Source organism: Limulus polyphemus, unplaced genomic scaffold (genome assembly GCF_000517525.1).
Source record: "Limulus polyphemus unplaced genomic scaffold, Limulus_polyphemus-2.1.2 Scaffold116, whole genome shotgun sequence".
Taxonomy (NCBI): Eukaryota; Metazoa; Arthropoda; class Merostomata; order Xiphosura; family Limulidae; genus Limulus; species Limulus polyphemus.
This window is the reverse complement of record NW_013665726.1, coordinates 606,871-625,865: the sequence shown is the minus strand read 5'-3', so window position 1 is coordinate 625,865 and position 18,995 is coordinate 606,871. Positions and strand designations below refer to the sequence as shown.

The window sequence follows — 18,995 nt, the reverse complement described above, 5'->3', positions numbered from 1 at the left end:
AACCCTAATCAACTCTGAATGACTAGCTTTCCCTGAATAAAAAAATATGTTAAAATGAAATACCTTCAATGAAGTAGAGATTTATACACATGTACATATATCGAAGTCAGTCGATTAAAAGATGAGCACCTTGCAACGCAGCCCAACAGGCTAAAGTGTCGAAGGAACATAAAAGCAAATTGGCAATAGAAACAATATCAGGAAATCAAGAATGGCTGACAATTCTAGCTCTGCAGAATCTGAAGGCCAGAGCAAAAGACTGACCTTCATCAAAACAAAAGAAAATGTTGAATGTTAAGCAAATCAAGCAATCACACAATTACGGGTAAATGATCATGCTCTGCAATATAAAAAAAAAAAATTTAAGTCACATGTTTTGTTTACAGCATAAGTTCAAACTCACAAGGAAATGTTTTCCGTATTTCAGAGGCAAGTCTGATTTGAATAAATTTTTATCTTGACACCTTAAGTTTCTGGAAATTAATATATTGCTAAATCTAATAATATCAGCAAGGAACATTACTCTAACCAACCTATCTCATGAGCTTTAGTCATTTCTGTAAATGCTTAACTGTAATTTCTGCAACATAAGGAAATTATTATTCTACTATACTAATGACATTTTAACATATTTTGTGAATTTGTTTTCTAGACACCACTCACAATTAAAGACATGAAGTACCAAGGCTAGTAAATTTCTGCATATTTTTGATCATACATGTATAATATTCACCTTCTGTGGTTAACCCATTAATCTAAAACATTCAACTTTTAAGTTTTATTTGATAAACCTGTTTGGAGTATTTTATCTTATTTTTCTTCTTTCAATATATACTGATCCGTTATATTTGCACCATTTAAAAATTAATGGGTCAAATATTAATTTTAAGGTCTAATTTCAACATTTTACTGTACTATAGTAATGAATAAATGATACTTCTATTTAACAGAGTATTTCCTCTTCAAAATATTAAGTATATTTTCTGTCAACTTAAGACAACTAACTGACATACTGTAATGATTTGTCTTTGAGAAATAAGATCAGTAAAGTTATTTTACAAACTTTTTATTAAATACATGAAAGATTGCTACTATCATTATCTATTTATAACGCATGCAAAATTTTAAAAATATTTTCTGAAAATGTCACTCTGTGCAAGTTGTCTTTATATTCTAAGAAAAAAATTCAGTTTGACAATTTTCATAAGTTAGCTTTAATTGTAGGGATTCTTCTTCCATAATGGTAACAAGGCTTCTCCATAACTGTTTAATATAAAAAACATTTTGCTCTCTGCATGTTATATACTATATTTAAGACCAATGTTTAAAAAACATACTAGTAGCTCTACATTTTCTTAAAGGAACTTTCCTTATCTTCATCATTACTACATGAAAAAAAATGACTAAATCTAGTTTAGATGGTTACCAAAGTTTATTTAGCTACATAAGTTAAGATAATCCTACATCATGGAAAAGTTTGTCATTATAAATTTCAAATAAAGTTCATAAAGGATGCATGTCAGTAATGGTTAAATTACTAGTCAATGCTAAACCACTGAAACTGATTGGCTATTTGTACATGATTCAAAGAACATGAGAACTAGAATTTTGTGTTCAGTTTCAGGAACTTTGTTGGAAAAAAAAATGTTGATTTGTTGGAGAGGGTTAAGAAAAATTCTAACAGGAGGATTTAAAATATATATCATAAGGGGATAGGTCAAAATATCTTAGCATGGTTTTATTGGAGAGAAATATCTTGGCATGGTTTTATTGGCAAGAAATGCTTGAAGGGCATGAGTGAAGTTTTCAATACTGTTAGAAGCTTGGAATCTGCAAATCCATGTTACGTACATGAAAATTAAAGCAGCAAACTATAGAACACAAAGTTTTAAAATATGGAAAATTCAGACAAAACTCCTAATAGACATTGTTATCTTTCTAACAAGGCAGCCATCCTATGAAATAGTCTACTTTCAGATGTGGTAGAAGCTGCAACACTGAAAAAGTTAAAAAGAAGTTCGGATAAGTATTTTAGGGAATAGCATTTAATTAAGAAAAATGATTTCTACTTGTAGTTTGAAATTAGTAGTAGTATAAAATGGGAATAGGCCAAATGACTTCCTATCCTTTGGAAATGTAAAATTAAGCTGGTGGTCAATGAAAGTTTACTGTTAAGCCAAAAAAAGACCAATAAAGGTATATATAGTTGTCCAGTGGTGAGGAAACAAGCAGCTGATCTGACACGAAATACAGAAGTGGCCTAGGATGCATTTAGACATGTGAGCACTTTACTTCCTCCTTGAAACTAAGTGGATCTTGCTGTATCAGCAATGTTATATAGTGTATTACAGGGTAAAATAGCTAATGGCAAACTTCTGGTTCCTGTATTATCCAGTTTTATAATGGTGTTCCTATTGTATTGAGATAAAAAATTTCATACTGGATCCAATACAGGTGAAAGAGGCTTAAATGGAGATCATTAACAAACTAAGGATACATTAGTTCTTTTGTCTTCCACAGTTTTGTTTTGCTACAATATTTATGATATTGTAGGTCCTCAAATACATATTTAATTTTAACATTTTCCTCAAAGGTCATTGGGAAATATTGGAATTGAGCTAAATCATGTAGATAGTTAATAGTAAGTGCAAAGTAATGCATTTATCTGATCATAATTTGGTTTACATTTTTAATATGAGTGAAAACACACTCAACAGTGTGACTGAAGAAAATTATCTTGGCATAATAATAAATTTGGTCAAGTCACTAAGGCATGCTTTTTAAAGATAAAGAATTTTTAGGATACATTTACAGAAATATTAATTACACGACAAGAAAAAAAGGCGAATGTCTTTACACAAGCCATTGATTAAGCCTCACCTTGAGCATTGCATACAGTTTTGGTTTCCTTGTTTTTTGGTTTTTTTTATTATGTCTAAGTTGGTGCTTGGTGCATTAGAGGATACTGAGCTCACTAGAACATGGAAAAACAACAATAAACTGTTTCTTGTATAGTTAAGCAATGTTTGTTACTACAGTAAAATACTTTGGCATTACTTTCATGTCAGTATTCATTAAGTATGAAAATGAAAAGTTTAAAATATTTTACCTCAAAAAGTTTTGAAAGTATTAGTGATATGGAGAGGATGGGAACAGTTTTACTTTTAATATAAATATCTGTCCAAGCCTATCACTTATTTTAATGTTATTCTTAGTCATTTTGTTCATTTTTGTAAGAGTTAACAATAGATCAACATTATACATGTACCCTTGTGAATGTTTTTGCATTCACCTATCAACAAGTGGGGTGTCACTGTTGTATTCCAGAAGGGACCAAATACCATCTATATTAACATCATTAGTTACCCATTCTTGGTAGTTTCCAACACATGATGTGAGATGTACTTTACATAAATAGGAATTCCAATTACAACCAATCACAACATTAGAAAAAAACGTGTGGGTTCAGTATGACATCAACCATTGTTTAGCTGGAAATAAAGGCAGGGAAGGGAAACTAGTGTGAACAACTGTTATTCATTAGTTACCCATTCTTGGTAATTTCCAACACATGATGTGAGATGTACTTTACATAAATAAGAATTCTAATTACAACCAATCACAACATTAGAAGAAAAACGTGTGGGTTCAGTATGACATCAATGATTGTTTAGCTGGAAATAAAGGCAGGGAAGGGAAACTAGTGTGAACAACTGTTATTCAATCATTTGTATAAGTTATGCAAATCAGAAGTTTAGAATATTTTGTCCTGAGACAAAGAAAATAAACTGGTACAACTGTACAAAGGAATATTTAAGGGCAAAATCCCTCAGTAAAATGCATTTGGATCATCCTTTTTATAAACATTACAATTTTTAATGAAACCCCATCATGATATATATATATACATTTAGTAAATCTATGGTGAAACCAGACCATTATTAACATATCTATTCCAAGATTAAACAACTTGTATCTAATCTTGATAATTCAACTTTAAACATACTAAGTTGTCTCTCCCTGAGGTGTTGCTAAGCATCTGTACAGCTGTAGTTATACTAGACTCCTCTGTTTCTGCAAACCAAACTGGTGGGGTTGATGGATAAGTTTCCTGTAAAAAAGAAGTCACTTCCATTTCTGTTAAGTAGAAAGAACAAACACTGTTAAACTTAAAATCTATCCAGTATAGAGACAACTTAAAGTATGGACTAAAGGACAAAAATATGGATGATACACTGGAAGTAATAGATGAGAAAAAGAAAAAACAACAAAAATTACTAAGTCATTTGTATAAAATATGTTTATTTAAAATATACATAGGCTTCTTGTACAAGAAAAAGTCATTTTATTTATTTTCATCCCCATCCACAGTATAAAAGTGTACACACTAACAGTAATGACTTTGTACTTTCATCAAAAGAAAATTGTACTCCATTCCATCCAAACTGAATTACCCAGATCATCACCTAAATATTCATAAACATTTATTTACACGTGTGTGTACTTGTGTCTATATAAGCTCACTTTGTGAAAAGAACCAACAATACAACTCTGTTTTCCAAAGCTACATTCTGGTTATTTTACTTAACTGAATATTAATATAAGTTTGTGTTAGCATAACTTGACAATATGGCACAGTTTGCTATTATTTTGGGGTACCCACAAATGGTCATTTTCTATATCCCTTGCATTGTTATTCACTACATAAACTAGGTATGTCAAAAATTACCACATGATTGTGTTTATTAATTTCACTGTTGACATACTTAAATGCAGTACATTTACTGTTTTGCATGAACGAACACATGAACAAATATATGGTTCATGAAAATAAAATGCTGAATATTGCAAACATTTCATAGGCCCAACTTTAAAGAACAGAAATCAAGCACACAAAACTTACAGCCAATAAAAATAACTGTAATAACATGTAAAGTGTCTCAAAAATCCACTGTTTATTTTTGCAAAAGATCATCTAATGTTGACTTCTGGCTACGAGCAAAGTCTAGTATGCTTCTTAACTGCAGGACGTGTATGCTATCAACATCTTGGCTTTCAGGCCATCGAAGACTAGCTTCAACGTGTTCTATTCTTTCAGTGACCATGGGAGGTGGGGCTGGCATGTTATAATTGTTGTCTTCTTTGGTAAACTCTGGCTCTGCTTCTTGTTGCATGGTCACGTTATGAATAATCTGTTTATCAGACACGTGCTTATAGGTCACAACAGTTATGCATGTACTGGTCCAATACTGTCAAAATTCACAAATACAGCAACACAAAATAAGGAGCCAAACATTGACCTCATTATATCCAAATTCTCTTTATATTGGGACACACTTTAACAGGGTTCTACTGTATCTATTACCCTGTTAACAAATTGCATTTGAAAGGATAAACTTCTGTATAATCTGCATTTTCTATCTACTTAAGTGTTTGCAAATCAGGTATATATTTCACATTAGCCTGAATGTTCAAAAGCATCAATAGATAATATTACAGAATGACAAAGCCTCATGAATATTCCTTTTTTTAGAGTTGTGCTTTTTCTGAATTTAATGACACAGCTAATGCAAATTTCATTCAGAAATGTGGGTATGGTGATGGTAAAGTTATTATACACATTTTTATCCCCTGAAAGCAACTTAAACAATTTCTACTTCTATTGCAAGAACACTTAGTGTTTGCTTATTGTCTCTATTTACCACTTTCTCAAACTTTAATGACTTCAATGAAACTTATTTATATGTCCCAAGTATTTTTGTGACTTGTTTCTGAAGTATCTGGGAGGAATATCATAGTTCTTTAGCATTACAAAGGTAGAAGAGTAATACCTGTATTACATAATGCTTTATTGAAAGGAACAAAAAAACATACAACCAAATGTGTGTTAGTGTATCAAATAAATCACGTGTCACCCACAGGAGGTAGAGCAATTCTGAAATCAGGTCAGTACAAAATATTAGGTTACCTCTGCTAATGTTTAGTTGTATTACAACTACAGATAAGATATGTTGTACCAAAAAGTTTGCTTTATTTTACTTATATCATCATGTAAATCTCAAGAATTATTCCAGATATACCAGCTCTTATAAAACCAAAATATTAAAAAAGTCCTAGACCAAAACTACCAGTGAAATAAAACCTTCAAGGGAAAATTCTACCATACAGCACTGTAGCCAATAAAATCCATCTGAGTAAAATGTTTAAGTGTTTTTATTTCTTTGTAAAATTTTTAGACTTTTATGTTAGTCTCTATATTATGAATACCAATCTACAGGCAATATTGGTTTAGAAAAAAATGAACTCTTCATTATTAAATACATACTTAACCTTACACATACACCTAAGTCCTAAGATGATGTTAAAAATACAAAAGGTGGTGATTACAATCTGTCCAACTATATGTTAGTTGTTCACATCAAATACTTGACACAATATCATTATTAAGGTACTATTTATTGCAATAGTTGAACAGTAAAAGGCTATGTCTGCCAAACACTATACATGGACAACAAGGGACCTTTTGATCTAGCTAAGCCTTCCCATCTCTCAAGATAAACTTTAAAATAAAATAAAAATAATATACTTGCAGCCAGCCCTTATCATTCAAATATTTATCAAGCCTTCTCTTAAACTGCATGCATCACATATGAAGGCAGCCAATTACAAAGGCCAACCATCCTGTTAGAAAAATAAAAATTACTACTAATCTCTCAAAATTGATATCTGTGTTCCCTAGTGCTATATACATTTTTTTCATCATTAGGTACAAAAAAGATTATGCATCAATGCTATTAATTCCCCTAACAACAACAAAAAAAGATAATGTATCAACAATATCAATTACCTTATCAAACTTAAACATCTCAATCAGTTCCCCTCTAATTATTTTTTCAAGAGAAATCAATTTCAGAGACTTACAACCATTCCATTTAAGATATCATCCTGTAGCCCTTTGAACTCTTCCCAACAATTCAATGACCTTCCCAAGATAAGGAGCCCAAGTATTCTAACCCTATTAAATAACCTATGGATCTGTATTTCAAACGATTTCCTGTCAACAAAATTGTTTACATTTAACCAGGTTCTGGTTATTCCAATTACATCAAAACCCTCTAACTAATACTCTAAAGTCATCTTTTATTTCTTATACTTCTAGCATTACAATAACAACATTTCAGCCTACCATTAAAATTACTTCTGTACTTTATTCCTACATAATAATTTTCTCACCATCTTATTTCTTTCATTATTTTGGCCTTCACCACTGTCTAATCCTACTTTAAGTCTGCTCTTTACAGTTGTATTAATAGCCCTTGCAAACAGGCTATCCCCTACCCTATTTAAATGCAAACCATCCATCCCAAAAAGCTCCCTTTTCCCATTGAACGGATCCCACAAATACAACCAGCCAACCTGCTCTTCTTTATTTATCAACCTAAGTCTTGCAGTTAACCCCAGTGACCTACTTATTTCATCCCCACAATTATGTCTCAGCAATATTCCAGACAGAATTAAGTTACATCGGCCCTTTCCTTTAAATACCTTAATCAATCACCTGTACTGATCAATTAACTCCTATGACCTACCCTTTCCTAAATCATTAGCCACTAACTGCACTACAAAGACTTCATCACTGCTAACACCCTTTACTATATCCCTTACTCTGCCAATTATATCCTTCACCCTTACATTATCACCCCACACATTATCCTGTCCACATGCTATACTAAAGGATCACCTATAACTATAACCTCCCTATGTTTATCATTGCTATTCCTATCTATTCCTTTTGTTTTCCTTCCCTCTTCTAGTTCCTTATCTGCACAAGAAGGATGAAATCTGTTACTTAATAGAATCTGCTCATTACAATTAAATTCACTACTTATAGCCCTATTATTACTGTTTCTAACTCCCTGAAAGTCATTATTAGCTAATGCATTATATAAATACAAGAGCTTAAGTTCCTCTTGAAATCCTGCTGCTATTTCCCACAGTATACCTTTTTCTATCTGTCACCTATACTCTGTTTAGGATATCCTAGTTTCTCCTCTAAATTGCAAGCTGCGTATCTTTACTACTACTAGTATTAGCTTCCTTAAAAGTGTATTCCAGTCCTCAACTCCCAAATAAAACCCACACATTGCACTTTGTGCACTTTACAAAGTAAGAGCATTTGACACCTTCACTACTCTTAACCATTAACCATTGTAGCTTGGAAATAAATAATCAACACTAAATACAAGTAGCCTATTGACAACACCCTTAAGCTTAACATTTGAGTTAAATATAATATTCTATCTCTACCTTATCTTCTCACTAAAGTAATTAAGTTTATTTTTAAAATAAGATGATGATACTTATGTACTAATGTGATATATTTATCTTGTTTTATAACTTATCAATAAACTAAATTATGACTAAAGATGCATTACACTTTTTAAATTTAATCTAACATTTGTAATACATCTAGCCTTAGCACTTTTTTCCTGATACTATTATTTACCAATCTTATCCAAACTAATCTTTTTTAGTAATTAACACTAATTACTACAAATAAGATTATTAATCAACTCTTTAAACAGACTTAAGTAAGATATTTGATAACTTCAAGATCTTAGCTTTCAAATATCTTCATATTCTCGTAGCTCCCTCTGATGATTTATTTATTTTAATAGACTTACACTATGTTATTTACATAACATGTAAAGGATAACACCTGATCATTTAAATTGAGTCTTGAGTCTTCCTTTAAACTTACTTGCATCCACCACATCAGAAAGCAATATATATATATATCAAAGGCCAACCATCCTGCTAAAAAAGTAAAAATGTGCATTGAATACGACTCCTGACCTGGCAAAATTTGTATGTGTCCCCTTGTCCTAATATTCTCACCACTAAATATGAAAAAAAGATGATGCATCAGTACTACCAACTCCCTTAATAATCTTGAACACCTCAGTCAGACCCCCCCTGTAACTTTTTTCAGAGAACATTTCTGAGATCTTAACCTGTTCTTGTATGACAACCTCTCCATCTCAAGTATCATTCTAGTACCCTCCTCTGAACATAATACTCCAAAAGAGACCTAACCTCTTTAGGTTTATATTTAATATTTCTTTGAATATGGCCCAAACTCATATTTGCCTTACCACTAGTAAAAGCACACAGCTTGAATGGCTTAAGACTTTTTTCCATGATGCTGTTAAGGTCATTCTTATCAAAATTACACTTATAATGTAAATTATGATAACATGCATGCATTATCTTGCATTCATTATAACTAAAAACCATCTGCTGGCTATTTACCCAACCCACCAAATGACCTAAATCCTTTTGTAGATCAACAGCATCCTCACAGGCAGAAAAATCCAAGACCAAATTTATCTTTTTTTTTCATTGCAGCAGTGAAAGGGTTAAGCAATCTATTGACCTTATCTATAGCACTGAGGTAAAGCAAAAATTCCAACACTGAGCACCAAGATACCTCACTTATGTAATTAATCCACTTTGCCTACATTTATAACAATCCTGCTTTTTTCTTTCAGTCATTTTTCACTCCAATGAACCAGCTTATCACCCACATCTATACAGAGAACTTCAATAATTATGTGGCACCTTGTAAAATGCTTTCTAAAAATCCAGATACAACAAATACACACATTTACCATCATCAACATAACTTTGCATTAGTTTCTTTATCCAAAGCCCTAATGAGCATCTAGATTTACCAAGTAGTATGTGTTTTTTCTACAATTCACTTATCTTTAAACAAATAAACTTTTGGGTAATATTAAAAACTAACTGATGTGAACAGTTACCTCAAATTTAATGAGCTTTAAACACATATATTATGGTGTATGATCTAGCACAGAATGTACTATTTCACATAATTTCCACAATTTATTGACACTAGAAAGATGTTGATTCTGCATAAGTTAAAATATGGGTGTATTTTGCATAAAAGGTTGACACTGCATATTGAATTACCATACAAGTTAAAATGCAGGTTGACTTTACAAAATGGATAAATCCTGCATAACATGGTGATCCAGTATAATAAATTAACAAAGGGTAGTCTGTTCAACAGGTGAATTCAGCATGATGGGTTATAAGGATCTTATTCTGCATAAAACATGGAATGGTGTATAGAAGTAATGAGAGCACAATGTTTATTACAATGCTTATACAATTCTTTCCTGATGATGACAAAACCTTGTTGAAACATTGTACATTTGCTGTTATGTTAAACTTATATTAGAGTTTTTCTTCATTACCCATTCGAGCCATCTCCAACCATTAATAGTCTCAAAGTGGGTTCCTCATCATCAAATATTAAAAGTATGCAAATTTTGTAATTTACACAAGTTATGCAAAATAGTGTACATTTCACATAGCACTAATTACTTATTATATAGTATTAGAAATTGTATCATGCTAGCTGTAACCAATGCAAATTTTATGAAATATTTTCATATTAATTTTAATGAATATTTAAAACTTAAACACTTTGTTACACTTACATATATTATTATATCCATGTTCATTCATTTAATATATCAAACAATATACATTAAAACTAATTATAAGAAATAAAAGCAAAACGTGTCTAGTGATATTACTATTAGTATTACTAACAGTATACTACTAATACTAGTGAGTAGCTATTAGTATTAATAATAATAATATTTCAGTTCTCACTTCTTAACAAGTCAATAGCATAATGCTGCATAGGCCTAACGTTAATGCTTATCAAACTCAATTATCAAATTAATAGTCTGAACTTCGCTAATTTGTTGTGACTCAAACTTCGAAATATAGTAAAACGACAACTTACTGTAATATTTGCGTGAATTTCATATTTCTTTCCATTTTTTCCTACAAATCGACAAGTCAATTCATCGACCGAAGCTGCAACCACCTGAAACCTTTCATGAGATTTTGGGAAATGCAGTTCTAGTGTTTTTATATCTTGCTTTAGTGTGTTCAAACAAGCCATTTTGTCATCTAAAAAACATTACATAAAAACCAAATAATGTTCACTAAGAAAATGCAGCTTCTATGCTTCCTCTCTGGATATGGAACAGAAAATTGCAGTTTAATATATTAACTTTGGACCGTCACTTTCTCAGTTTGTCTTTACTCAATATGGCGTTGTGCACTGAATAGAACACAACGCATGCGCAATAATAACACTAAAAGATCATTCTTTGACAATGAATAACTTTACATGTAAGATTGTCAGATTCATTGCTCTTTTATTTTATTTTTTTAACTATCGAACATACAAGAAAAATTTGAATCTGATCTTTTTTGTACTAATCACTTTGTACTTAAATCATAAATATTTTAGATTTCGTTTATAATGATCTACATTAATTTTTCAGGTTTGACTTGTAAACATTATAACAAAACTAGTTATGGTATTTTAACAAATTATTGCGGCTCAGTTTCCAACTTTCAAAAAATATGTTTATTTTCACTATATTTCTTTCTGGCCTTCTTCTGAGGGCTAGAACGATTGTTAAGAGTTACACCCCTTTACGTGTAACCCCTGCCTTAGGCGAAACAAAAGAAATTGAATTAACCTTATGAAAATTGCTTAAATTAGAGTTATGTGCTGTATTTTTATTCACAAATAACTAACTTTTATTTCGGTTAAATATTAAAAAAAACATGCTTTACACTTCGTTAACAGGGTAAAATAATAATGTTTTGTATTTAATTTCCTCCTGAGTAAAGATTCATTCATCAAAAAATCGCGCTTTGTTTTATTACATCTGTAAATATAGTTTCAACAAATTTTAGTTTGAATGCAATGGAAATTACCAAACTAAACTGTGAAACTTATAAACACAAAATTTCTGAAACTTTCTAAATTTCATCTGCAAGTAAAATTAAATAACATTAACATCTTGAATACAATAATATAGATGAATTTATTAATGTATACAATTCGATAATTTTAATAGTGTAAATAGGTATGCATTGTATATTCGCTCAAACTATACAAAAGTTAGCTGGGCTAGCCGTTTCTAATTTTGAGTTAATAGACTAAAGGGGAAGCAGTTGGTCAAGAGCACCTACGCCAACTGTAATCAAACAATGGGATTTCACCGTCACTCTTAGAACTCATGGGCCTGGTGGTTAGGGCGCGCAACTCACAATCTGAGGGTTACGAGTTCGAATCTCTGTCACCGAACATTCTCGTCTTATATGGTTGCTGACTGGACCAACCACTTGGATGTAAAAATTTTTGCCCCCACCCCCAAGAGGCACAGCGGAATGTCTGTGGAACCATTCAGGTGTATGTCAAACAACCTAGATGGGATTTTGTACAAAGATACCTTCTTGCAGATCCCAAGCAGTGATATAGGCAGTTTTCGATTTTTTTGGTGTCGAAATTGATCATGTTGGGATTGTGTGGCAGAATTATGTTGCATTCGTCCGTAAATGTTAGCCTCTTTAATTTTCAAATATATTTTCAATCAGTTTATTTATTGGTAAACAAAAATATATAAATTGAACTGTATGTGCCAACTACGGGCATCGAAGCTTTGTTTTCAAGGTTTTATTCTTCCCTCTCATTTACCACTGAGCTGCACACTTTCAGAACACTCAGAAGAATTATATAAATATACATACTTCTTTCATAAGTGTTTCATTTTTTGGTCGTCGTTTTTTACAGTATCAACTTTGAATTGAGAAATAGAGCTTATCCAATTTAATAATTTTTTGCTCAAATTTAAATTGCTATAAAAAACTTTTTGTTTTAACTCTGTTTGCATTACCAATATTTATTCCAGGCGAAAACTGTGCCAAACGTGTTTTCATTTATTTGCAAGCATGGTTGACATGCTCAAATTACTTCCTTTCAATTATTTTATTTTAAGCGATATACACCAATTTTTATACGATTTAAATCCTATCATTTTACACATTTTTTTCAGCCTTTTACATTAATTTTCTACAGCTGTAAATTCCAATAATGTCACTTTTTTATCTTTTAATACTTTGTGATAAGAAATATTTCAGCTTATTTGCTTGTTGGATTTCGCACAAAGCTACCCAAATCTAAATCTGAAGTGATAGTTCAGAGTATTGGTTGTTTTAGCCCAAAGTTACACAATTGGCTACATGCCATAATATATGCTCTTTATGGCACTGGAGAACAGACTAGAGGGAAGACGGCTAACCAATGGTGACAACAAACGAGTTTCGGTAGAAAGTATCATTTATAAGATGCTGTAATTCGCGTTCCTGTATTTCGTTTATTTGCTTTTCTTTTAATACTTACGCTACATATATATATATACACATAACAATTTGTAATAATCATAAGCTGATACTTCTTTATGACTTATAATAATACATTATTGTTGAATGATTATGTTGTCATAAGATGTATATTGAAGTTAAATGGATCCTTATTATTGTACTAGCACATACCCATTGAAACAATTCAACGGTAATTTTCCTTAAAATAGTGATGAATAAATATAAAATATGCAGTCAACCCAATCCCTCCGATCAGAACATATATGCAATATGATTATCTAGTAGGTCGTTTACAACCTTCTTTTGTCATTCCTTGTGTTATTTAAATACGGAAATTGCATTGGGTTTTTGATGCAATGGATGCATCCAGCACAATAGAATGCTCAGGTTCACTAAGTAGCCAGGAATATTTTTTCCGCAGGATGTCACCGTTCCTCGTCATTTACTGAGGGCAAAAAAAGACCGCTACCAAAATGGCTGCTTTTTTACAAGTGTTAATTGTGTAAGAAGTGTCAAAGGAAAATATTCAATTAAAATCAATTTATTCGACATGGTACAATGAAATCATACATGTATGCAATACCAACATAATATATATATACAAACCGAACAACAACAAACATATACTCAAGCACGTTACTCTCTTTATGCATTTTCCCATCTTCGAAATATTTTTCAATCAGTCATGGGGGAGGTCCCGTTTTTCTCGTGAAATTTCCTCACAAAAAAAAAGTTAACTTTCTCTTTTTCTCAAATTGACCATTCAGCACATATGAAGAGTGATGGATTGATGTTATCGATATGAAACTTTAGGAATTACAAAAAATGAATAGTTGTCGTGTAATACCTTGAAAATATGCATTTATATATATTCTATGATTAACCGCTCAGCAGATACAAAGCAAGAGAGACATTTGGCTATTATATATATGTTTATAAAAAATTTACTTGAATGCCTACAATTGGATTTACATCTAGCAACATAAAACAGCCCAGTAAGTTTTCTTTTTATTCTCAGGTCAAAATGCATAAAACGTTTTTATTCATAACCTTTCTAAGGATTTAGAAATGAAGTCTTTTGATGGTAAATTTATTAAATTCGAAAATAAATGAGTTATAACAAAAAGTTAATTTTAAGTCACACTGTGACAATGCATAATATATCATACTTAAATGAGATAGTTAAGTTTTTCTTAGGTCTTTTTGTGGTGTTTCATCACAGTTACTACACACAGTGTTCATATTTATCAGTTTCAGTATTACATTCTATTACATAAAAATATATTTTTTTAAATTGTTAATCCCCCAAACTCATTTCTCTTATTGCAGTAAAAACTTTATTAGGGAATAAATTAATCTTTAATACTTTGGGAAATTCTTTCATTAATTTAATCAATAAAATTCATCTACAGAAGGATGATACAGTAAATATTGAATCCATCAATCTAATTTATTTTACCTATCTTCTATTTCTAAATAAAAACTATTAGTACCACAAGGTACTCACCAATACTATTGCTAATAGCTAATTCAAAAACATGACATATAATTCCAGTTAATCCATGGGAATGTTTCTACTTATGTTATGGTAGTATTTGAATGACAATTTGATGTCAAAGATTTTAGACTGTCTATTAATTATTGAGTGCCATGGAGGAAATGTATCAATATTCATAATTTAATTGTGACACAAATAACAATAAGATTGGTAATAATCACACAACAAGTATTATTCACTCAAAAGTTACTGGCATAGATACTTTTATCAAAAAGTCTTAAACACACAACACTCATAATAAGAAACTGAAATGTTCAAATACAATGAAGCCATTTTTGTGAATACCTGTTTGAAAACTGTTCATGTTTTAATGGTAGCAAATCTTTTGATTACAAACAGAAAGGCAAAACTGTATTAAAATTTTTCCTGTAATATTTTATGTCCTTACCTTCAGTTAATGAATGTTAACGCAAAAATCCAAAGGCAGAGGTAGTGGAGAAAAACACTTTTAAAAATGAGCAAATTACATAAATTTCATTCTTTACAACTGTTATGACAGAAATATTATTTGCCATCACATTTCACAAACAATAGTTAATTTGTGACAAACTTTGGTGTTGCCTTATGATAAAATACTCCAAAAGTTCTGTACACATGTAATGGATGGCTTCACAAACACTAATACAGTACTGATTAATTTGTGACAAACTTTGGTGTTGCCTTAAGATAAAATACTTCAAAAGTTCTGTACACATATAATGGATGGCTTCACAAACACTAATACTGGTTAATTTGTGACAAACTTTGGTGTTGCCTTAAGATAAAATACTTCAAAAGTTCTGTACACATATAATGGATGGCTTCACAAACACTAATATTGGTTAATTTGTGACAAACTTTGGTGTTGCCCTAAGATAAAATACTCCAAAAATTCTGTACACATGTAATGGATGGATTCACAAACACTAATACTGGTTCATTTGTGACAAACTTTGGTGTTGCCTTAAGATAAAATACTCCAAAAGTTCTGTACGCATGTAATGGATGGCTCAAAATATTTTGTTTTGGTAGTATTGGATAGGTTAATTCACTAAGGAATGGTAAGTAAAATATGTTTTGAAAAGAAAAACAAACATGACTTTTAATTGTTTGTTTTGAATTTTGCACAATGCTATTTCAGGGCTATTTGCACTAGCTGTTCTTAATTTAGCAATGATAGACTAGTCAACACTACCCATCACCAACATTTGGGTTACTCTTTTACCAATGAATAATGGGACTAACCATCACATCTTAATGTCCTCACAGCTGAAAGGGTGAGCATGTTTGATGACGAGGATTCAGTCATACAACCTGCAGATTATGAGTCAAGCACCCTAACTACCAGGCCCAAAAGACCTTTAAATTAATTTCCATAAATATAGTAATAACATTTGTTCATATGATATTACCATAAATAAACTGTATACAAAACTCATTAGTATTAAATATGTACATTTTAATATTTTGGGTAAGAAACCATATGAACTTGAAATATATGATCAATTGTGATCATTCCACAACTTATGCGCACATGGTTACTTCTTGAATAAAAATGTCATATTCCCAAATAATAAGCACAAAACTTTAAGAAATATCTGTGAAGCTTAGCACAAAAATATGTTCATATATAATGGCATTTTGTGTTGCAAAATAGCCTTTATAAAATGAAGTATAAAATTTTCTCAGAAATAATGTTTTTTCTCATATTTATTTTACTTTATGACAGTGCCATAATTACTGAATCTCATTTTTATGGTCAGTGGTGTAAATACAGCTGTGTTTCATTTTATTATCACTAATATCTCACCATATTATGAAGTTAAATTAAAGAAATATTATCTAGAATAATGAGCTTGTTAAAAGATGTTTTTCAAAACTGTAAATGCTCTAAGTTTTTAAGAAAGGTAAGAGAAATATGTTTGTTTTAGCAAAATCTGTACAATAGCACCTGCACTGTGTTCATTGTTATGAAATATAAAAGACACAACGTAATACTCCAGGTAACAGTTTATTTAACATTTTTGCCACAATAGTTTCAAAGAGGCTATAAATTCAATTCAATTTTCCAAAACACAATATTACTAACACGGACTTCAGTATTTTATTGATCATTTTGCCAAATACTACATATACTCTGATGAGCAAAAAATTAATACCAGTAGGTTCTGTGAGGCTGTCGTTCTTCTTTGATGCCAAGGTGATTCATGATGTCTTGTTCAAATGTCATTAGTTTTGGCTCAAATGTAATTTTGCTTATCTCTTCTGACTTTGTGTCTTTGGGTTGTTCTAGAAATGTATAAAGAATAATAAAATTTAATATACATATATGTGTGTGTCTATACATATGAGCACTTTACCTTTGTCTTTTGGGATCCAAAACAAACCTTCAGAATGAAGTAATAAGGAACAGATTTATTAACATTTAAAATAATCATATTTGATAAGAACTAATTTTCCCTATACAAAAAAAAAAACAAATCTAAAGGAGTTAAATCAATACCTTTTCATCCATATGTTAACCAATCTATGAATTCAAAAAAATTATTCCAGTACATTGAACAAGATTGATACACTTCTTTAAGAAAGTAGACAAGATCACAGACAGAAGTGTGCATTGAGAGCCATCTAATATTATGACTATTTTAATAAAACCCTTAATTTAGAACCCAGCAATGGGTCTATACAGTAAATCATAGTTTCCTTTATAGGTTCCATTAAATATTAGTTAAATGTAACTTTGTTAATTTTATGTGATACATTTTTCTTTATTCTGTGTGAATAAAAATTGACAGTTCAAAATTCTAGTCAATTAATTGTTATTAAAATCTAATTTTATTTTAATAAGTTTCTTTGTTCTGCTTGATTAAAAAACAGATCAAAGCTCTTTATACTTTTTGAAATTCAAGTGGATTGTAACTAGTTTTCACCACCAGTGTAAAATACTTCCCAAACACTTTGTCTTAGTTAGTCAAATTTTCTGAAACAAATTTACAAAAGTGTTATTTTCATATTATTTCTATCTTGTTTTGTTCATAACATTTTATATCCAAACTTGCATAAGAGGAATAACTGTACAAAAAAAATATATATACATAAAATTAATCAAAAAAGGAAACTCCTTAAACACATTAGGAGTGCCAGTTACCAAAGACAAAATCTTATATGTAAAGAAAAACTCTAAAGCATTATTTTCTATAGAAACTAATTTATTAAGAATTAAAAGCATTATAGCTGATAATATTTATAAACCTATAATTTATTTCCAAAGGTTAAAATATTTATCTTTATACCACATTTATTGATCTTGAATATATGGTTTAAGTAACATTATTCTAGCTCAAAGCAGAGAAGCTGTGAAAATTTCCTCTTTAATGTAATGGATGATTTCAATAACTAGATCTTTTTTGTCTTCCTAAAAAATTTCATTGCAAATCTATACAGCTAAAAGAATCATTTTTAAGTGAAGCTAAATGAAGCCAAAACTAATAATATAATCCATAACAATTTAAATTAATTTTACTAATCAGATTATAGGTAAATAAATCATCAAAAGATGAATTACTAGCACAAAGAAATGCAAAATAAACTTCTTGTTTTTGATGAACTATTCTTTTGACATTTTAATCTATACAAAGTAATTTAATTTCCTTTATAGTATTCATAAGGTTGTATTTTCTTTAATAAGAGTATTGTTTTTAGAAACATAACACTTAAAATGCAAAAAAAGAAAAATATTTATGTGATATTAAAATAGCACTTACAAAACTCTTTAATGTGTTTTCCTTGGATATGGGCACTTTTTATCTAAAATTCCATGTAACATTTATAGTTTGTTGAAAAAGTCTGACAAAATGGAGGTTGTACCATAAAACTCTTTCAGAAATCTAGTTATTATTTGTTCAATTTGAGTTTCTTACAAAAATCATTTTGTACATACCTAAATAAAAAGACCTCTCTTTATAATCATGAGTTTCTTCCGCCATCTTAGGTATAGGAATTATGCGTCCAGTTCGTACAGACACACGCACCTTCTCACCTTCATCAGTGTACCTCCACTCTACCTCAGATGGTTTACTGCATTGAAAGATTTTTTTTAATTTTGTAAAGTTTTGGGACAATATGGGATGTACTGGTTCATCTCAGTTATTCCAACCTCTAAACTAAACTAAATAAG

The 18,995-nt window shown here is 30.5% G+C and overlaps 2 protein-coding genes across 5 annotated transcripts in view; both read right to left on the bottom strand.

The window, feature by feature from the left end:
* The window catches only part of LOC106471973 (ubiquitin-conjugating enzyme E2 Q1-like), a 55,744-nt gene extending 44,577 nt beyond the window's left edge, over positions 1 to 11,167 (bottom strand). For both annotated transcript variants that reach the window (XM_013932604.2, XM_022401397.1), the window contains exons 1-2: positions 10,841 to 11,167; positions 4,007 to 4,111 (exon numbers count right to left, since the gene is read on the bottom strand). In XM_013932604.2, the coding sequence (XP_013788058.1) occupies positions 4,007 to 4,111; positions 10,841 to 11,002 (267 nt within the window). In that variant the 5' untranslated portion in view covers positions 11,003 to 11,167. The remainder of the gene's footprint in view (positions 1 to 4,006; positions 4,112 to 10,840) is intronic.
* A 5,645-nt stretch (positions 11,168 to 16,812) lies between these two features.
* LOC106471952 (probable 39S ribosomal protein L24, mitochondrial) overlaps positions 16,813 to 18,995 on the bottom strand; it is an 18,913-nt gene continuing 16,730 nt past the window's right edge. For all 3 annotated transcript variants that reach the window (XM_013932593.2, XM_013932585.2, XM_013932578.2), the window contains exons 5-6: positions 18,759 to 18,895; positions 16,813 to 17,107 (exon numbers count right to left, since the gene is read on the bottom strand). In XM_013932593.2, coding sequence (XP_013788047.1) covers positions 16,971 to 17,107; positions 18,759 to 18,895 — 274 coding nt within the window. In that variant the 3' untranslated portion in view covers positions 16,813 to 16,970. The remainder of the gene's footprint in view (positions 17,108 to 18,758; positions 18,896 to 18,995) is intronic.